Consider the following 23,041-nt stretch of genomic DNA (forward strand, 5'->3'; position numbering starts at 1 on the left):
ATCTCCTTGCCCTAAAAATTAATATTAGTCAAAATCTAATATTAAAGTCTTGCACATTGCTTTTTTGATATTGAGGGCAGAGTCCAATCACAGTTTGTTCCAAGAGAAACAGCCGAAAAAACAAGACTTTTACATGCTGTGCCAAATGATGTATGAAGAAAGAGATCAGAAAAATGGGCCAGTGTCTTCCTTCTTCACCATGACAATGTGCTGTGCCACACCTCATTTTTTGATGGATGAGTTTTTTGCGCTTTTCCCAAAAATTAACAGAGCTTAGACGAAAACGTCTTGACACTGGTCTGAACATTGAGACAACCACAACAGAACAGATGAATGCGCTTCCAAAAGAAGCCTTCCAGAAATGCTTCCAATCGCGGATTCTGCATTGGGATAAATGCGTTGCTACCCGAGGACAATACTTTGAAGGACATTAAATCAAATTCCATGTAAGCTTATTACTTAGTTTCATTCTTTAACCTTCTCCAGAAAATCTGAGGTCAGAGTTTCACTTGTCTTGTAGTGTGTCATTTTAGTGTTATATGAATAGCATTTATTGCCCACACACAGTAACAGAGTACGAACTACTGTCAGCCAGGGGAGGGAGGGAGATTTGGGGGGGGGGGGGGGTGTATTGGTGTTGTCGAGTGGTCAGACTACCCAAGCCAATACATGTACAATTTGTTGCTAAATTTAGCAGTAGATATCTCTCTCTCTCTCTCTCTCTCTCTCTCTCTCTCTCTCTCTCTCTCTCTCTCTCTCTGCACCTTTTCGTTTATTAGAACAACAACTACTTCAATTTTGTTTTAGAATAAACTCCACCATGACAATATTCTCCAACAACTGCACACACAAACCCAAGTGAACAACAAATGTATGTTGAGGGTGATATGTAAGTTTGGAGGATGCATTAAGTCCACAACAGATGAAACAAGACGACACATTTCCTATGTATCAGTACTCTTTACTAAAGAATGACACAACAGAAATATACACAGTCCTCTTTCTGGTGACAATTTTCAAGAACAATCTTCAGACACAGCTGAAAAAAACATTACTCCCTTTTTATTAATATATGGAGCAGAAAAATTGCCCCCTCTGGGTATAAACAACCGTTATGTATGTACAATAAATTTTAAAATACATGATCGCTCTTATGGTATGCCAATTCATCACCAGTTACATAACATTGCTAAAACATATTATTCACGAGAACTTTGAGCACTGTGATCCATTCTCTCGTCGTTTTTTAAAAGTTATCATTTGAAAATAGAAATGAACAATGAAATTTAATAACAATACACAATATTTATAGTCATATGTATATATATTTATATAGTCATATCTTATTTGGAAGTCTATGTGTGGAATATCATTAATAATATATTAATAAAAATAACTGTACAATTGTTTATCTAAAACACACTTCACTGATAAAACAAAAGTTGTTACAAGTTAGCTTCTCTTTAATAATACTTACACGTAATAATTAATATTTATATAAAAAATCATGCCCGATGTTGGTCAGTTAGGAAATGTTTTTTTGAGTGTGATGTTTATGACAAAGAAATATGAACAATGCAAAATGATGGGATTTTTTACAGCATTTAAATGCAATATGACTTCAGTATGGAAAGACTACGTCTCTCCCAATTTTATTTAAATGGAAGTAAATTGTAGCTACAGGTATGGCAGAAACAATGTGCTTGCATACCAGAACTGTTCCTTCAGTAACGCATATGACTAAATTTTCACTCACCTGATTACACTTAAGTTTCATAACGACATTTACCATCAAAACACAGGCACACTAATTCTCATTTGTAAAGTTCTCTAACAGAAATGGAAAGACAACAGACAATTTGGCACTTCCTACCGGCATCTCATACAACTGCCTTTTGATTTCCTACCTTTAACTCTGAAAGTAGTTCTTTCCTACTCTTGTATACGAGGGAAATTCACAGCATACCCTCATTCACATAACTGCACACTACATTTTATTATTAGATCCTGCAACTGTTGCAGTGACAAAATTTACAATTTTATTTCGTTTATTTACTGAACTTCGTAAATGCCAGGTAGTTCAGGTCGACTTGTTTTTTTCCACGTTGGCCTCGACTCATAACTTGTCACAACAAGAGCACAGTAAAAATTTTACCTGAGGTACTGGTTGACATAGAGTGAAATGCCATCACCTTATAAAAGTTCTTTCCTCTCTTTGTATGAAAGATCGTTAACATGCTTTAAATGTGCCTGCTTCAGCATACCTTAAAATTAATGACAAAGCTATGAAACGCTGATTTCTGTAGCTTTTCTTGTATAAAAATCAACCTGCCATATCTTAGAAAACATTTTGATATGCGAGAAAACAAAACAATTAGGTGTTCTTATGTGCTCCTAATACCCAATAAAAGGAGACGTTAATGAACTTAAAGGCATTCCTTCAGTGCTGTTTGGGTGTAGAGTGATTGCTAGTTAACAAGTAAAGTCTATGCAGTTAACTTATAGAGCTATATAAAGAAAGGATAGAAAGGAACTACAGCCAATAATAGTAATTCTTACATTGATTACATTTCTCTCATTCACAGTTGTTCATCAATTCACAATATTGCGTACAATATACATATAGAAATAAAACTTGTAAAATATGAAATTTAACATCAAAAGCATTTATAAACATTTAGAATGTAAACCAGCTACTATGTGAAATCTCTCAATTCCTCAACAGTTGAAATTTGTATCTGAAGAAAAATGTTTTCCCCGACAAAACCAGGGTTGCGTAAACTGTACACTTCATGGACTTGGTTACACTGCACACTAAATGCAAAAAGCTAAAACTATTGATCTCTCTGATACAGTGAGAAATACTATGTAATTTTTTCCCTTCAAGTCACACAGTCAAACTTTACATGCCAATATGTTTCCTTAGTTCTGGAAATTTATAGCACCAATAAATAGTTGAGCTTCTACGATTTGTAAATGTCTTGTTACAGACTGCTACAGGCACATACAGTTTGGAATGGTTGTCTTTGGGAGAATGTATCTCATAACTTCCCAGAGCCGAGTGCTTTTTCTTCAGGGGGGTGTGGGGGAAACTAAAAGTAGGTATCAACATACGTTGTCTAGTGTATTCGTGTACATTTGTATCATTTATCACAAATGAGAAAATAAATTTTTTTAAAGTAACTAACATTTCTGTTAAAATACAGAGGATAGCGAAATTCTCAGTACTCAATCTATGACTTACAGGTACTTAAAAAATGATATATTCATAGCACTGCTCCAAATAAAATTCTTTCCTTTTCTCCTCATATCTGCCAAAATAAACAATTTTGGAATTGTCTGTGAAACAACTCCCATTTTCAGATACTGAAACACAGTGTGAACTTGGAGCAACGTAATTGCTTTTTATTGCTCTAGCCAGCTTGCAGTGGAGGTGATGTAACTTTTCTGAAATGAAAAGAGTTGACAGAAATTATGTACAGTGGACTGACAGGATATTTAACCTGTGCACTTGATAATATACTACTTCTCCTTAGAGCTCCAGCCGCAGCAATGCTATCTGTCAGTCGTGTTAATGTCACACTGCAGTGAAACTTACAGCTAATGAGGGGGAAGGGGTATAATTAATATAAGAAACAAAGATTTTTTTAAAAAAGACTGTACACCATTTAAACAATATACATATGTAATACTAATAGCAATGTATGTCCATTCCTTAATGAAAACAGTGTGCTGTTCAGCATAACCTTTATGGACTCTCAGCCTACAACTTCGTCACATTTTCTGTACAAAGTATCAGTGTGATGGGTTTCACCACTATGCACAAGAGCCTTACATCCATAAACAACAACAAAGATTTGTGCCTTTGGAAGGTGAAGGCACTATATGATTTTTATAGTAAAAGTACGTCACGCACCTTGCCCATTCTACCTGACAAGAGTTTCTAACTTGCAAGAACATTTACTGTGTCCATTTTCTGACCAGAGATTTTTGTCCATTGCATAGCACCTTTAGCCTAACATAATATTTCACCTGTAAAGGATGAGTTGGAACTTCCCTGTCCCATGACAATGCAGCCTTCTGAACAGTAGTGCTGATGTCTGTTGTCAGGCTTTGTTGCCAATGTTGTGGGTCACACAGGAGTGCCTGCAATAAAAACAGTGTTTTAATTAAGTATATTTTCAAAACTGTGTTCAAAGTACTTATGGTGGTAATATATTTACTTTTTGAAAGTTATTGTGCCTGGTAAAATATTACTTTACAATGTAAATATATTAGAAGAGTAGAGTAATGGATTTGAATTCATTTCATGCAGGAAAAAGCACAGTATACATTATCTCATCACATAGTAAAATACTTTGTACCCCGGACAACAGCGTCCTTTAACCATCGGGAAACATTTTAAAAATTATTACTCTTCAACTTTCATAGTATATTTAAAATTTAAATGCCTGAGGATAACTTAATAATTGAAATTGACTGTATTTGAACTCTTAGATCACTTAATCCTAAAATTTATGAATTCAGTTGGTACAAATTTGCAGTTACATGCAAAATGACAGTACCAGATTGGCAGGGATATACCATTGAAGGCCTTATAATTCTAATTAACTTGTGCATAAATTATGACTCTCTTTCAATAAAATATATACTAGTAAAATTTACGATGGTTGCAACACTGTAACAGCCCCTCCTCTCTCCCCCTAGTGTTCTAGAATTAAAGGGAAACATCTGACAAACTACTTTAACTGAGTTGCTACACAGATATTACATCTAAAATTTTCTACAAATGTATTTGAAAGTTCATAGTAATGCTAAAGTAAGCATGGTAGATAACTGTGACTGGTTACCAATAATTTAACGTATGGTTATGAAGTAATACTTGTAACAACAAAATTTGAGAATGTAAACAAAAAACAATTGCAATTAACAAATAATATGTTCAGCTTCAACAGATTACAGGAAATGCAAGAGAAATTGAAATGGCAACCCAGTGCGTGTGAAAGTTCTTCCAAACGCTTCACTTTTTTCATAAATCTGAGATCAGTTGTGACCACTCTGATCAATTCTAAAACAACCTAACCTAAAATTCTACATAAAATGGTTCGTTCTAATGTAACATAATGGACGCTTTCCGCAACTATGTAAAATTAACTGAAATTGTTCCCTGTCCATATCTATCTTTTTACGAGGGTCGGACAAAAAGTAATGCCTCCCATTTTTTTTCTACTTAAAAAAATTAAGTTAAGTGAAAAATTTGAATTTGGCGCCATTCCTCAAACCACCTTCTGCAATCCACTGCAGTAGTAACTTTCTGTGTCAACAGGTGGCAGCACAGCAGAAGTTTGTAAGATGGCCGACATCGATGTTCGTTTGAGACAGCGTTGTGTGATTGAATTCTTGAATGCAGAAGGTGAAACGCCCATACGCATTCATGAAATACTGAAGAAGGTGTATGGTGTTGTGACAGTGGATGTCAGCACTGTTAGACGATGGGTTCGTCGTTGTAAGGAAGCTGAAGGGCAAACACTGTTGACTGACGAAAAGCGGAGCGGCAGGCCGGTGAGTGCAGTGACTCCACACAACATTCAGCAAGTTGATGACATCATTCGTGGTGACCGTCGGGTGACTGCAGATGAAGTGTGTCGCATTATTTCTCTTAGTAAAGGCAGTGTGATCACGATTATTAAACAATTGGGGTACTCAAAAGTTTGTGCACGGTGGGTTCCAAGAATGTTAACCGATCAGAATAAAGAGGCAAGGAAAACAATAGCCTCCCAACACTTGCAGCGCTTCCGTTTGGAGGGAGATGAGTTTCTGAAAAAAATTGTGACCAGGGACGAAACATGGGTGCATTTTTTTGAACCCGAATCAAAGAGGCAGTCAATGGAGTGGCGTCACACAAGCTCGCCGAGGAAGAAAAAATTCAAAACTGTGCGATCGGCAGGGAAAGTTATGGCAACAGTTTTCTGGGATACAGTGGGTGTGATTCTGGTTGATTTTTTGGAGCAGGGATGCACAATAAGTTCTGTTCAATACGTCACAACCCTCAAAAGCTTAAAGCACGTCTTCAGCGAGTTCGCCCAACCAAATCAATGGCAGATGTTCTTCTTTTGCATGACAATGCAAGACCACACACCTCTGACGAGATTGTCAAAATTGGATGGGAAGTTTTGCCTCATCCCCCATACAGCCCTGACCTGGCACCATCAGACTTCCATCTGTTCGGGCCACTAAAAGAAGCTCATCGTGGGATCCATTTTGAAGATGAGGAGGCCGTCAAAACATCCGTGCGTCAATGGCTTAGGAAGCAGAGCTGTGATTTTTACCGTGCTGGGATACATGCCCTTGTTCAAAGATGGACCAAAACTGTAGAGATGGGCGGAGATTACATTGGAAAATGGCAAAATGATCCTCAATGTTGTGGTTTTCAACCTATGTAATTGCATTTAAATTTCCTGACAATTAAACGTAGAAAAAAAATAGGAGGCATTACTTTTTGACTGACCCTCGTACTTGTGTTTAATAATGGTATGCCAAAGATAGATTGATGCAAAAGATATCACGACATACAGGAAGAAATCCCAGCTTTCAAGTTAAAGTACATATGGCAGCCATATTTTGACTTTTCGAAAGGCACTGTGCCTAGCAAAATATTGCTTTACAATGTAAGTAAGTCATAGCAGTTGCCATAAATGTGGAGTAACTGAGACTGACACAGGCTCCAGTGACCGTGCTCGCGTGTGTTTTCTACTACACAAGAAAGACTGTCATTAAGCTGTAATATTTCAGCGGTCTCCATTATGCTGTCTGTAACTCAATGCCCCCTCTATGTGGTGAGTAACAATCTATCCTTTTCGTATTATTGTTATTCCATTTGGACTTCCCACTGCTTCGTTTTTCTTATATTTATTTTACTTGTTCTTTCATATGGTTTAAGGCTTTGTATTCAGTTTCTCTTTTAGAATTTATCCCTAGCCTGACTAACATATATTGGAAGACAATCATTTGGATGCACTGAATTATCTGCATAATTAGCCTTCAGCCAAGATTAAAATAACATGATACTAATCTGATTCATGAGGCATGTTGTACTCATGACATGGCCCGTTTGATGTAATGGGTATGATGATATAAGCCACTGGAATAATGGTGGCAGCCTCAGTGGAAGGGGGGGGGGGGGGGGGGGGGGCGGGGCCTGTTCCAGCGAAAGTCTTGGCACAAAAGTAGCTAGCATACAATTTGACAGCTACAAATGTGCAGGTTTTCAAGATTGCACTGTAGTGATTTTTGTCTAGGGTAAAGGTGGCAACATTGAGGCAGACAAAGATTTCAGTGTTTATACTCGTGTTATTGTTTTAGTACCGAACAATAACAAACAAACATTTTCGAAGTTTTTGTTTGTTTATAAAGTTGAGAACATCACGAGCAGTAGACCTACAACAGGTGTATGCGCCTGCACACACCATAAAGACTTCCAGTGTTTCACAATGTAATTACAAACAAGGAAAGACAGAAAGAAATACTTTTATTTGTGAGCAACAGACCCCATGCCATTTCACATTAGACCTCCACTGTCCACACATTGACAGAGCCTTGCCTGGAAGTTGTCTGTAACTCTTTGTGACATTTGCAGTAGAATGGCAGCCACTTCTTGGTGATTGTCTCCTGAAGTGCTTAAAAAATCACAAGATGATAAATCAGGTTACCTCAGGGGGGGCAGGCAATATATCATTGCGAAGAGAGATGTCAAGGAAATGACTCAAAATTTGTAGAGGATGTCGAGAAGTGTGAGCTGCGGCTCCATCTTGGAACCAGACCTCTTACTCTTCCCGGTCCCCGACAAACTGGTTCAAATTCAATTTATTCCACCGTAAATTTGTCTCAATATTTGAGAGTTGCTTTCCTGAAACTTTATCCAAAAAAGCCATTACAAAGTCAAATAAGCCAAGGATTACTAAGGAAATTAAGATATGGTGTAAGAGGAAGAGGGAAATACATGTACAGGTCAGAATAAGTCAGAATCTGACAGTTCTTGCTTACTACGAAAGATACTGTAATATTTTAAGGAAAGTCATTAAGAAGTCAAGAAGCTTACGTGTTGTGACAGAAATTAATAATGTGGATGATAAGATTAAAACTAAACGGGAGATGGGGCAGCCTGACAGTGTACAGCAAATAATAGCAATAAAGCAAAATAATGATGACGTGAGGGATAATTCATTAGTTGCAAGTATTTTTAACAATCACTTTCTGAGTGTAGCAGCAAAAATAAAGTTACAGGGTTCAGTTGAAAAAAAAATATAAAAATGTCATTCCCTAGGCCTTTAGAAATAGCACCAACATCCCCCACTGAAATTAAGGGAATTATAAATATACTGAAAAACAAAAGCTCATGTGGTGTTGATGGAATCTCTGACAGACTTTTGAAGTGTTGTTCTAATTTAATAAGTGGAGTCCTTAGTGACATATGTAATGCTTCACTGGTACAGGGAATTTTTCCAGACAGATTGAAGTACTTAATTCTCAAACTTCTTCATAAGAACGGGGACAAGAGTGACTTAAATAAAGCAAAACGTTGTGCTGAAGAACTCCAATAATGTTGGGAGGGTGGTAAATTCTAATGAATAGGGAGTTATCACAAAGGGAGTCCCACAGGGGTCAATTTTGGATCCTCTGCTGTTTCTTATTCATGCGAATGACCTCTCACTTAATGTTCAGCAAGCAGAACTAGTACTTTTTGCACATGACACAAGTGCTAAAATAAATCCCATTCCAGAAAAAGCAGCTGAAGATATTGTTAAGGATGTCTTTCAAAGAATTATTAAGTGGTTCTCAGAAAATGCACTCTCCCTTACTTTTGAAAAAGCTCACTATTCCAGTTCTGTTCAACGAATACGAACAGGCTCAGTTAATGGGGTAGATTTCTCGTAATTTTTGGGTGTTCACATTGATGACAATTGGGGGAAAAAAAACACAGATCAGCCTCCTGATGTACTTTGCATATTTCTACTCAATAATGTCTTATGGAATAGTTTTATGGGGTACCTCACCACTTAGACATAAAGTATTGATTGCACAAAAGAGAGCAGTGAGAATATAATTAGTGGTGTTCACCCAAGGATGTCACGTAGGCACCTATTCAAGGAGTTAGGTATTTTAAGTGCACCATCAGAGTACATATATTCGCTAATGAAATTTGTTATAAATAATCCATCTCAATTCGCAAACAACAGTGATGTTCATACGTACAACACTAGAGAGAAAAATGACCTTTACTATCTGTTATTGAAGCTGTCAGTTGCTCAAAAAGGAGTACATTATTCAACAGCAAAAATTTTTGATCATTTGCCCAACAACATAATGTGTCTGGCAGGTAGCAGATAAAGTTTTAAATGTAGATTAAAATCATTTCTTTTGGACATCTCATATTCCATGGATGAGTTTCTGCTTCAAAACTGGTAAAAAAAAAATTGTACCTCGAAATGTAGTTGCATGTGTAGAACTAAAAATTTCAGCAATATTAATATCAGCACTATTCCTGTGTGTGTGTGTGTGTGTGTGTGTGTGTAATCTGACTTGTTCCATATCATATCGATAAAATAATCGTGAAAATAATCTACGGAACATGACATTACTAAACTAAACTGAACAACTTTAGGGTGGAGGAATGTTTGCATCAACTGACAGTAGTGATTAAGTTACTGATTTCAATTTTGCCGCTTCCTTAAAAAAACACAGACCTCCCACACTGAAGCCGGCAGTTGCACAGCAAATTTTCACATGACAGCTGTGAAGTGGTCACTGCTGAACTTCCCGAGGTTTCCTGCTGCCTGCCAACAGAAGTTTTGTTGATTTACAGTACGTGACAAGTGGAAGAGGGCTTAGTCAGAAAAATCAAAACAACATCAGGGAGCATATTTTAAAGAATTTCCTCACACACAGCTCTGCATGTTTGAAAACCACTCTCACTTAATTCCTGGGTAACTGTCATTTTGTATGGGTGCATGTGAATTTCATTGTGCAGGATTCTTCTTACACTCCTGTAAGACAACCCTAGCTCGGTGCAGGACCTAATGATGCTCTACACTTTGATACCCAAACTCAAATATTTTTCAATTTTGAACAGAATTGTATTGACAAAGTTCAAACCAAATGCAAAATGCTCAGTGAGTATTAATTACAGAACCACAATTACAAACATACCTCCTCCACAAGAAACACCCAATGCTCACCTAGCCGAGCCATTGCGCTGACTGAAAATGACACGTCACCACTATCAGTAGATACCCTACACGTACGGCAGCTTCTCCAAACGTGGGAGGTCTTTTTGCCAGATCCTCCATAACCACGGCTGTTGTGGATTTCAGGTTCTACATTATTAGTGGCTGCTTGTATTTGTGCTGTTTCTAGTGTAACCTACAGGCAGCAGTTTACCTGACAACCAAAACTTGAAATGTTTTTGCTTCGTTCTTATAGACCAGACATTCTTCATGAATACTGCAAAGGATCTTCTTTACCTCTTAGTGTCATAAGATAGTGATTACAGCACACTTATGTCATATTGTCGCCACAGAAAAGGAGCACCTGTGCAATGAGAGTTTGGACAGCTGCTGTCAGATTGTGAGATTGGAGGCAGACACAGATTTCTAGAGCCTCAAATATGGAATAAAAAGTGTCTGGTCTGGCTCATATCTAGCAGCTAGTAGAAGGATTAAAGGTCACTAGAATTTTGCTAGGCTTGACACGCTCATGGAGAATGTAAAGGCATTGTGTGAGGATTCTAAATGTAAATATTGAGTGCTCACAATAAAAGGAGCAGCAAATCTTACATGAGCATGGTTTTGGTGCATTGTGATCATGGGTTAACAGAGCCGTATTGCTGTTTGCAGCAAATAGGAAGTAATTCCTGTGGTTTTCAATGTGAATGGATTAACATTAATTGTAATAGATTGTTAACATACTTGTCAGGAATAGCTGCTTCTGCATGGTAATGTGACTTATTCCACATCTTTGAAGACTTCATTTCATTATGGAATTTACAGAACAAATGTGTACGAAAGAAAGAAACAGTGTGTATAATTGTACAAAGTGGGAATATGCTTAATCTGATGGTGAGGGCTCCATCAATAGTAATAAGTAAAGCAGAACTTAAATGCGAGAGGCACCTGGAACCAAAGATGTATGTTAATTGCAAAAATAACATCCAAAGTATTGTCATGTTATGCAAAGTAATTATTCAATTCACTGCCGTAATATTCTAAAGGCTAGAACAATAACAAAGTAGACTGGCTTTGGAACAATAAGGTGGCAATTCCGAGTGGGGATTCTTAAACTGTGAGCAGCAGATTATACGAGCAGTTTTTACTGTAACTCGACAGTTGTCATTTGTATGAGTAAATCCTACCAGACACTGAGTAACCAAACACTTGTGCTGGAGAATCTTATGAATGCAGTAGCAGGAGAGGCAAGTTGTAACACAGGTACATGCAATATAGGCACAGGTCAGGAAAGGAAGATTAGGGTTTTACATCCTGTTGATGACTATGTCATTAAGAGCTGGAAGATTAGCTCGGTGGGGGAGAAAATCAGCTGTTCTCTTTCAAAGAAACCATCCTTCCATGCCCTTGCCTCGAGTAATTTAGAAAAATCAGGAAAAACCAAAATTTGGATGGCCGTAAGTCGATGTGAAGCACTGTCTTTACACTGAGTCTCCTCAGGGCACCTGTTGGTTAACTGTTACGTACTGCACACTTGTTTATCAGAACCCTCAGATTGTAGGAATAAATGCACTATGCAACTTATGTAAGGAGAATTCAAGAAGAAATGAGCCAGAGGCATAATTACAGAAACCTAATACCTGTATGTTAGAAGTATTGACACTGGCTGTTGAGACACTTGTCCTACTGTGACACGAGGCATTGTATAGCTCTCCTGTAAAATTCCCGAGGCTGCAATTTTAACCAGTTCCGCACGTACAGCTGGACACCGTCGTCCGAGGTGAATCATAAAGATTATGCTGTCGTTCTTCTTTGACCAAGATGGCCCCCTTCTGATTCACTACCTGCAGCACAGGACAACAGTGAATGCCCAGTGTTACTCGCAAACCTTGTCCACCCTTCGCCAAGCGATCAAATCAAAACAACCGCTCAATCTGACCCGTGGGGTCATTCCGCTCCACGAGAATGTAAAGCCTGGTACGGTCATCACAATCGTGGCACTCCTGCTGAAACTCAAATGGGAAGTTCTTGGCCATCCTCCACACATTCCGGACCTCTCTCCCTGTGATTACACCATTTTTGGTCCCCTTAAAAAGGCTCTGAGGGGCAAATGATTCACCTCGGACAACGATGTCCAGCTGCTGGTGAGGAGGGGAATATGTCATGTCATAAATAACACCCCCTACCCCAAACAACAATTTAATGAAACCATCATATATAAAAATATAAACAATATGCATGCATACATTTCAGCCAATGTCTATGCTGTGTCTACAAGCAAGACACAGCCAAGGCAAAAATGCCACAGGCACAAAGATGCGAACTGGTGCCAGTGCTGTAGATACTTGTCAGTTCCGCAAGTTTAACCAGCACCACAGTCGGCGCCAAGGACGAACAATTGTAAGAGCACATAGAATCTAGTAAAACTCGAGGAGGGGGTGGGGGGAGAACACCAGATAGTTCTTACAAAGATGCAGATAAAATAAATGAAGGAGTTAGATGTCTTTGGACAAGCCAGACAAATTAATAAAACGAAGAACACGGGCAGCTGCTCGAGTGTCATCAGCTAAAATATCCTGTAAAGTAGATGGCAGAGACAGGACAACATGAGATTGACTAAAACGGGGACACGACAATAACACATGGCGCACTGTCAATGCATGACCACAAGGGCACTGCGGGGCTGGGTCACTGGAGGGCAGGTAGCAGTGGCTAAACCGGCAATACCCAATCCGCAACCTGGTCAGAAGGACCTCTTCTTGCCGAGATGGTCGGGAGGAGGTTGTCCAAGCAGTTGGGAACAGTTTTACAGCCCGGAGCTTGTTTCCTTGAAATGATGACCAAGTTTCCCACCACAATGACACAAGCCTCTTACAAACAACCCCACTAATGTCAGATCACGGGACACAATGGGAGGCTGGCCAAAGCAGGAGGACTGCAGCCTTGGCTGCAGCATCAGCAGCCTCATTCCTAGGCACTCCTACATGGCCGGGAACCCACAGAAAGCTGACAGGAGAGCCACCATCAGCAAAAGAATGGAGGGACTGCTGGATCTGTTGCACCAAGGGATGGACCGGATATGGAGCTCCAAGGCTCTGAAGAGCACTGAGTGAATCATAGCAGAGTACATACGACGAATGGCGGTGGCGGCGGGCATACTGAATGACCTGATGGAGAGCAAAAAGCTCGGCCGTAAAGCTGGAACACTGGTCGAAGAGCCGGTATTTAAAGTTGACGGCCCTGACGACAAAGGCACAGCCGACACCATCGTCAGTTTTGGAGCCATCAGTGTAAATAAAGGTGTGACTGGCAAGTCGCGCACGAAGTTTGACAAACCGTGAACAATACACTGCAGCCGGAGTACCCTCCTTCGGGAGCGAGCTGAGGTCGAGATGAATATGAACCGGAGCCTGGAGCCAAGATGGTGTCGAGCTCTCACCCTCTCTGAAGGTGGTAGGGAGGGCAAAATCCAATTGCCGAAGCAGGCGGTGAAAGCGGACTCCAGGGGGCAGCAGGGCAGACACGTACAACCCATACTGACGGTCGAGAGAATCGGCGAAGGAGGACTGATAAGAGGGGTGGTCGGGCATTGACAACAGCCGGCAGGCATACAGACAAAGCAGTACACCGTGCCGGTCGGTCAATGGCAATTCGGCAGCTGCAGCATAAAGACTCTCGACGGGACTAGTGTAGAATGCTACGGTCGCAAGACGTAACCCCCGAGAGAAGATAGAAGAGTAGCTCTCGCCCAGTTGGTTACAGATCATTGTCCGAGGGTGACTCAGACAGGAAACGTCGTTTAGAACTGAACAGACAGCTGCTGTAAACAGCATTTGCTGTGTACTGTTAAGTTTATCTACAATTATTTGTTCTTAGCCATTGAGGGTCTTTGTTGGCGCTATATTACAAGTAGTGTTGCAGACTTCCTTATTCAACTAGTCACAAAGATAAGTAAACGTTTTTAATTCATTTGTGTGACTTAGTTACTAATTTGTTGGTGTATTGTAGAACCTTCGTTCTCTTATCCTGTTACCCAACCCTCGGGATAGCTGTTTGATAGTGGCAGTGAGAAATTGTCTTATCGGTGTACTGCACAAGAAGCAGTTTCGAGAACTCACAAACTCGGCCTACTGTAACAATAGGGGCAGCTTGGCCTCCACAGCAGTAGTGATGAGACCTTTACAAAATTGGCAATGGAGCTTTACAAAAGTCTGTACATTAATAAAGTAGAACGAAAACTGTGCACCTCAAAAATGACAAGCAATTTTCGAAAATTATAAGCAGGACATCAAGTAGGATAAGACAGAAAGGGAGAGGGCCTCCACTAAGAAAAAAATTTTGTCTGTCTTTCCCATAAGTTGGCAGGATCTACTGACTGAAAAAACGTTCCCCATTATTCACGAGCCTGTGTAGTTCCATGTGCAGACCAGTGTTTGCAATCATAGTGCTAAGTGAAAATTGTGCTGCTGAAAGATTGTTGCTATTGTAGATCTTCAGTCAATTGCTTGACACGTTAATTTTTTGCGCAAATGATATTCAATTTATGTATTGCAGTTACATTACAGTGATGTTCTAGGCACAGATCTCAATAAATTATTATACGAAAAGTGGTTGTTATGTTATTAAAATGGTAGGCATATATGTCATATTGGAGAGGGGAGGAGGGTTTACAGCCACTAACAAAATGTGCCAACCCTCTCTTCAGAACCAAACCCTGATCCTTGCCTGTAGGAGTCTCAGGTGTGCTCAACAGAGAAGCGATCACCCAAAACTCACAAAACTGACACGGTACAAGAAGAAACTATTTGTTTTTGCTTTTAACCGTATGTCATTTCGTTCGACGGCTGTGACCGCACCTGGCAGCTCATGCTCAGGACCCCTTGACCCAGGCAGCGGGCACCCACTGCGGCTCCCGCTCCAGGCTGTTGATCTCGGAGAGCAGCTGCTGGAAGGCACGGTCTGTGTCGTTGTTGATGATGATCAAGTCGAACAGGTGGCCGTACTTGTCCTCCATTTCACGAGCTTTCTCAATTATGTCCTTCAGCTCCTCCTCCTGTATCAGAGGAAGCAACTTAAGTTAGTTTATTTATTTATTTACTTAATATTTGTTCAGTTTGATGCGTATATCAGCAGAAAATTACAGTCTGTCGTACCAAATCTATAGACAGTCTATTACAAATAAAAATGTCCTCTTGGGACTGTAAATTTCTAGAATTAAAATAATAATAATCACATACCTTAAACAAATTTACTTTGTATTGGAAAGTCAAAGATGTCAGCTTCTGCTGAAAACAAACATTTTAGCATTTCCCTTAAGTGATTTTTGGGGAAAACTATGGAAACCCCCCCAATTGAGATGGCTGGATCAGGTAAACAAACGTTGTACTTCCATTATAACTTTCAGGCCGAGAGGCTGTGGTCGATATATACAGCTATTCTCGGACATTTCATCTCCAATAATTCTATAATGAATAATAATAATAAAAAGGGGTGTCATCAAAGCTTCGATGTACAGGGCTTATAGAACTTGTGAGCCGATTTATTTAAAAGATGAGCTGATCACGTATGGTGGACGTAAAAAAAAAAAATTTTAAATGGATACTCCAGTAAGGATGTGTCTTGAACACTCTACCAAATGGAAATTTTTCCTTCCCTTCATTAAAAAGATCACTTACGGAAAGTGTTGACTGAGTATTGGCTTAAAGGATCTGTAGACCAAGAAAGAAAATTTTTAAAAAATGCTTAAGAATGGCAATCATTAGCGCCTCTTGGCGTATATAAAATTGTTCATAGTTGTGTACAAGTATATGTGGGAACTACAAAAAAAAGTGTTAACGTTCACTTAGCAGAACATATAAGGAACTACACTTGGGACATAGTGAATCGGCCACTGCGGTTAGCACCTGCTGAGAAGGAAACCATGCAATAAAATTCGATGAGACTGGCATTTTAACAAAGACAGTTCACAGTGATACGCATGTGTGTGGAGAGGCATTAGAGATTGACAAACATCGTACTAATTTTAACAGAAAAGAATGAAATACATATGTCGACCTCGTGCCAACGGTACGACGATCAAGCACAAAGGTGCCAGCCAGAGCTAATCTCACAGTTGGCACCGTGTGATGAATGGTGGTGCCCTCTGTACAGTTCTATAAATTTGGGGACCCTTTGAGCTCCTGATGCGGTTGCCACTTTATCTCAGAAAATAACTCCCACAGTTGGAAATGAAAGAAACATCACAGAATAGTTTCACATCAATCTCGGTCTCTCAGGCCAGAATTTTAAACTGAATCAACACCAGCTCTGGAAGCCTACAGTGTACAATTAAATCTTGTACTTCACCTATTGTTGGAAGTAGGAGCTTATAGGCACTCAACACCAAGGCTATAAATGCTTTTCAGTTTTTATTGGTAACACAGTTATAACAATACAACTGAATGGTCCTAAAGTGCTCACGTAAGACCACCACTGTCTACTTTTCATTTGTGTCACTGAATTACAATTCAATTTGCTCAGAATTATTAACCAGCCATGACCAAACTGTTTCTACTGGTACGCAGGATATACGAGGGAGGGGAAATACTTCCACACTTTCAAAAGAATGTAATACTTCCAGTAACAAAGAACTCGGATGCTGATAGGTTCAAACATTACAGAATCATCTTTTTAATAAGTAATGGCTGCAAGACACTGACAGTAATTATTTACAGACAAATGGAATGATCTGCAGAGGCTGACCTGGGGGAATATCAGTTTTGATTCCACAGGTAGGCAGAAATAGGTGACACAATATTGCCCCTACAACTTTTCTCTGAAGATTGACATACTTTAGACCAACTAAAGTGTATAGCATTCTTAGCATTAATGTTGATGGTGCTGTTGACTGGAATATACTCTCTGAAATTCAGAAGTCAGCAGGGATAAAATGTAGAGGGACAAATTCTTATCTATATGTTTGTCAGAATCTAGATGGCAGTTAACAGTAATGAAGTGTTGTAGTCAAGCAAAATCAGGCAATGCTGAGGGAGTTAGATTACCGACAAGACACTACAGGCAGTTGGTGAGTTTTTTTTGGTCGGTGTGCAGAGCAAGTGACAATGACCAAAGAGGAGGGGATATAAAATGCATATTGGCAATAAAAAACCTGAAAGTATTTATTTGGCGTGAAACTTAATATGGAAATAAAACATGGACAACAATCAGTACAGACAAGAAGAGGTGCCCTCTGTACAGCTCTATAAATTTGGGGACATGGTGGCACAGAAGAATGCTATTTGTGTGATGCTAAGTCAAACAAGTTATGATTATGTACTGCATAGAATTGGGGAGAAAAGGGAATTATGGCACCTCCATAGTAAGGAAAAATGGGTAAGTGTAAGAGTAAAACTTTTAGGGGTATACCAAGGCTGCATTACAGCAATCAGATTCAAGTGGATGTGGACTGAGGTAGTCACAGAGAGACGAAAAGACTCCCACTGGATAGGGTAGTAGTGTTTTTTTTTTCCCCCCCCTGCTAGAAAATAAAAGTGTGAATACATTTTTAAACAGAGGCAGTATGTAACTAGTTTCAACACAGGCATTGCCTTATACAATATAAAGGCTATCCCCAAATTAATTAAGGTACAATGAAAGATTGTAGCTTTTAGTGCAGAGAGAGAGAGAGAAGTCTAACAGATGCAAGGTTAATACACAGACCAGGAAAAAGAATGTTTTAATCAAAGAGTTCACGGGTTTGGTTTCATGTCCACTACCACTTCTGCTTCCTCGATTTTAAAGGCATAGACATCACAGCATTTATGCAATTAATGGAATAATTTGAGAGCTTGTAATTATTTCAATTATGGTATAAGCAATCCACTACACCAGAAGCTCTGTAACTTACATTTCAGTTTGTATTACACACTATACCCTCACTTGTCATGCTATCAAACTTTTTTTTTTTAGATTTATTGGTACTTTTGATTTTGAGGCAGAGAGACATGTTCTTACAGATGAGAACTGGTCATAAAATAAAGGAAAATTTTTGTGAGCAAAGATTGTTTTCAGTTCAGCAAATTTTGAACACTGAATAGGCGTTTACTTCAATGTGAACAAGTCACATTTTATCGTACCTGTGATGATCACACTGTTGGAATGGTTTGACTAACAAATGAGTTAAAAATACCCTTAATGGTAGTGCTCTTGCAGACTTAAGTGAGGGAAATAAGCTTGTAAATTGACCATCCCATAATTGTAATGAGTGGCAGTGTAAAATAATTAACGGAATTGTGTTCCCACTTTTTTCAGTTAAAGCTTCGACATTATTTTTACTATTAGAATCTTTCAACTTTTAGGACACAGTGTGAGAGAAACAGTGCACATCAGCATTACAGCCAAACAAGTCGAGTTGTGACTGTGGCTTACGGCTTACCTTGTACGCCTCACCGGCGCGGGCCTTCTTCTGCCGCAGCTTCTCCAGGGAGGGCGGCGCGACGAACACCACGTAGGGCTTGAGGTCGGAAGCGCGCAGGATGCGCAGTGACTGTGGGTGCAGGTTCAGAACACACGTCTTCCCCGCGTCCACCACGGCACGGATGGCTGCCAGCGATGTACCGTAGTACGCTCTCTCGTATTCGCCGTGCTCCACGAAACGACGCGCCAAGATGTCCGCTTCGAACTGCGCCCTCGAGATGAAATGGTAGTCTTGCCCATCCACTTCACCCTCCTTCCGTGGTCGACTCGTATCTGTGAGGAGTGAAAGAATATTCGTCTCTCAAAAAGGCATTTTCATGAAGAGAATTTTGTGTGACGTGTGAGCAAAGTTGTTTATTTCTTCTTATTATTCATATCTGCTTCCTGCTTAGTCTCCCTTTTTGTCTGGTTAATCTCAAAAAGAGTTATTGTTCTGATCCCCATTTATCCCTCAGTGGAAATAAGTTTTTAAGTAACATTTTTGGAGCTTTAATGACTGGATCAGAAGACACTATCACAATAATATCAGGACTGTAACAAAATTTGCATTAAACATTCAGGCTGCTTACTCTGTAACAATACTGTATCACCCTTAATAAAACAACTTTGGCAATTTTCCTTCACAAACATGAAGATTGACATTTATTATCGTTTTGTAATGAACGTGGGTCTCTGGCTGGATCGTTCTTTGCTTCATCACAGAATACACAGGCACTCATCAAATTTCAGAACTGGACTCTTTGTTTATGCATCTTTTAAATTCCTTTTGCATTTGACATATGCTGTAAGGAATATGCGGAAAAGATAACTAATGCGAGGCTTGTATTGTAAGATGATGTTTACAATGTTAATGGACTGTGGATAAAATTTAAGGAAGATGAAAACCATTTCAATCTTTTATATCTGTGTAAGCTTTCTCAGTTATGATAACAACATGCTTTTTCTTATCATTTTCATGGGGAGGAAGTAAGCTGCATGTGTTCATATAATTATGTTACCAGGAGCTATTGTTATGCTTGCTACCAAGGTTACAGATTACATGCAGAACCATCACATAAGGCATCACACAGTAGATTAGTGAACTGTTTCTACCACAGTAAGGTTTGTCGGTTTGGGGGGAGAGGACCACACAGCGAGGTCATGAGTCCTGTCGGATTAGGGAAGGAAAGGGAAGGGTGTCGGCCATGACCTTTTGAAGGAATCATCCGGGCATTTGCCTGAAGTGATTCAGGGAAATCACGGAAAACCTAAATCAGGATGTCTGGACTCGGGTTAGAAACTGTCATCCTCCCAAATGTGAGTGCAGTGTGCTAACCACTGCGCCACCTCGCTCGGTACCAGGGTAAGTTTTAAGTGGTAATTGTAATGAACCAAGCATAGCCACACTGTAAACACAGCAGGACTAATGGGAACTGTTTATGACGTGCTATGTCTCTTAGTTACCTACAGGGTGTCCAACAAAGAAGCAAGTACAACGGTTCTGTGAAGCTCCAAATTCTCCAATTCAAATCCAGATAGCAACAAAACAAGACAAGAGAACATGAGTAGCAGTCATTAGTCCTGTAACTGCAAACTTCATTACCAGCTGCAGTATGTCTGGGTTAAGGAAATGTTAGATGTTCTTTTATGCATTTTCACATCTCACTCTACTGAATATTACACACTTTTATTGTATTCAGAATTTGCAGTACGAGTGCTGGGAATATCACTATGACAAAATCTATAGCAAAATTTTGTGTTTCTGACATTTGGGTAAGTGCTACCGCAAGCTACACTATTAATTCAGGTAACTGGATGTTATTTCTGTCAGCTGTAGGATTCCCTCCCCCCTTAACTTATCTCTTCTCTCATCTCTGGAAATGTAAAAAAAAAGCAACCTCTCACTGTGATTTGTCTCGTATCCTATGAAGATAACAGCATTTCAGATGCTTACTGTGAAATTATAGAAGTTCACGGGATTTCTGTCAGAAGATATCCAGCCAATGACAATCTCTTTAGTGGGACACTTACCAATGCTACAGAGATGTCAGTCTGCAAAGGCACCACTCTTATCGTGTGGGCTGTGCTGACAATACAGAGGAGACCGATTGAAGCAGAACCAGCACTTCGCAGCCGGATCAGAAGCTTTTGTAATATTCACCAAATTACTACTATGAACTCTGGGCGTTGAGGCATTGTACATGTGTTGGACTGTGGCCTGAACTGTTTAACTATATTATCTGGCTGATATACATCAAGTGGAAAGTACATGATTGAAATATGGCTTGGAAAAGGAAACTGACCACTAAAAGGCAGTGCCATCAATTACCCAATGAGCTGTACATATTGTACACCATATTGACTGACAAATCCACTCACAGACGAGCTAGAACAGTACCAAAGGCGAAATAGTCTACGACTGTTTGGAGTAGCAGAAAATAAAGAAGAAGACACGGACAACCTGCTTATACAGGTTGCACGTGAAAAATTAGGCGTTGAAGTGAGCAAGGCAGACATTGACAGGAGCCACCGGGTGGGACGAAAACGACCAGGTGCTACCAAAACTCGTCCAATAATAATTAAATTTGTGTCGTACCGAAAAAGGGCTGAGATCTTTACCCAGAAGAAGTAGTTAGCAAGTACAGGGCTTACAATAAGGGAAGATCTGACACACGAGCGGCTAAAGATTTTAAATAGTGCCATATCCCATTTCGGTCTTCAGAATGTGTGGACTCAGGATGGCAGAGTAATCATTAAGACTGCAGCTGGAAAGAAGATAGTCACAAACATGACAGAACTAAATAGTATTAAGTGAACCTACTCGAGCCAAAAGTCAAACTTAACACCATTTGCAAATTTTAACAGTCCTATACTCAGATATAGTCTTGTAATTGTATTAACTTTTTAATTATGTGTACCTTCAACTAATTGTTTTTGTAACTGTATTAACTTTTTACTATTTTTTGTGTCTTTAGCTGTAGCCATAGCTTAGTTTTAGTTACTGCTAATACTTTTTTCATTTTCTCAGTTTATTCTCTTCCATTCTGTAATAGTTGTATTGCAATTATTAGTCTCTCCTTCAGTTCATTAGTCAACCATCTTTTCGGTTTAAATTGCTCATAACAAAAATCACTATCAGTATCACTTTAGCAAATTTAAATCTAATTGTAGCTTCCTACGATAATCACTACCAGTATCACTCTAGTAAATTTCAATTTAATTCTAACTTCCTACGATAATCTATTAAATATTAAGCTTACTTCTCTCTGCTGGCAGCATCGGCCTCTTAAATCACTCCCCTTTCCTTTATTTCCACCCTAAGCTGTTTCAAATACTCTAATTACATTTCTCCTCTTACGACATAGGATACTCAGTGACACACAGCCGTCACCATTTTGGTCATATTCTTCCCTGCACCGAATACCACTAATCCATTTTCTATACTCCAGCAACCTCAGGAAATCTCTTGCAGTCGCCTTTCTTTCGGCACTCGCGGAGTCACAAACAGGGCGCGCAAAATCTCCGACACCCCTGTATTATGTCACTTGGGGGAAACACCGGCCAGTGCCCCTCGCGGCAGGTAGTGCCTAACAAAGGGACAAACCAGTCTGCCACTCTACTCCAGGCTGCTCAGCGGAACGCGTCCGAGCTTTTAGCAGCTCACTGCAACATTCAGTCTTTACCTGCGCATTACGAAGAACTTAGCCTCCTCTTCAACCAACTAAACTACCACGTAATCCTCTTATCTGAAACGTGGTTGAAACCACACATTTCCTCTGCATCTATTCATCTCCCAGGGTACACATTTCTTAGGGCAGACAGATCAAAAAAGCGAGGTGGCGGGGTCGGCGCATATATACGAACAGATCTCAAAGCGAAAGTCTTATGTACGTCAAATCCTGCTCAAGAAAAAGAGGCTGAATTTATGTTCATTGAAATAAATATACAAAGTCGGAAATTCTTGACTGGCATCGTGTACAAGCCACCAAAAATAAGCTCAATGAGTTCCTTCCAGTCGGAATTACATTCACTTCAGTGTCAATACGAACATGTAATCGTAATGGGTGACTTGAACATCGACCTGCTAAGAGACACTCCCTCCGCAATAAACCTAAGAAGATTGTTTAGTTGCAATAGCATGAACATTCTTCCATTACAACCTACACACCATACGGTGCACAGTCATACTCTTATAGACGTGATCGCAACGAAACAGACTGACAAAGTAAGAGATGTTGGTCAATCATCGGCCCTTGGCCTCTCAGCACATGATGTAATATTCCTGGCCTACTCTGTGCAGCCCCCAAAGGATCAAATCGCGTTACATAACTTGTAGGAACATGAAACGTATTGACCTTGACACTCTAACAGCCGATTGCTCAGAAATC

The 23,041-nt window shown here is 39.7% G+C and overlaps 1 protein-coding gene across 1 annotated transcript in view; it reads right to left on the bottom strand.

Moving 5' to 3' along the window:
* Positions 1 to 1,040: 1,040 nt before the first annotated feature.
* The window catches only part of LOC126292004 (uncharacterized), an 807,472-nt gene continuing 785,471 nt past the window's right edge, over positions 1,041 to 23,041 (bottom strand). Inside the window, exons 14-16 of the mRNA XM_049985788.1 lie at positions 18,634 to 18,947; positions 15,077 to 15,273; positions 1,041 to 4,146 (exon numbers count right to left, since the gene is read on the bottom strand). Coding sequence (XP_049841745.1) covers positions 15,091 to 15,273; positions 18,634 to 18,947 — 497 coding nt within the window. The 3' untranslated portion in view covers positions 1,041 to 4,146; positions 15,077 to 15,090. The remainder of the gene's footprint in view (positions 4,147 to 15,076; positions 15,274 to 18,633; positions 18,948 to 23,041) is intronic.

This window comes from Schistocerca gregaria, chromosome 9 (genome assembly GCF_023897955.1).
Source record: "Schistocerca gregaria isolate iqSchGreg1 chromosome 9, iqSchGreg1.2, whole genome shotgun sequence".
Taxonomy (NCBI): domain Eukaryota; kingdom Metazoa; phylum Arthropoda; class Insecta; order Orthoptera; family Acrididae; genus Schistocerca; species Schistocerca gregaria.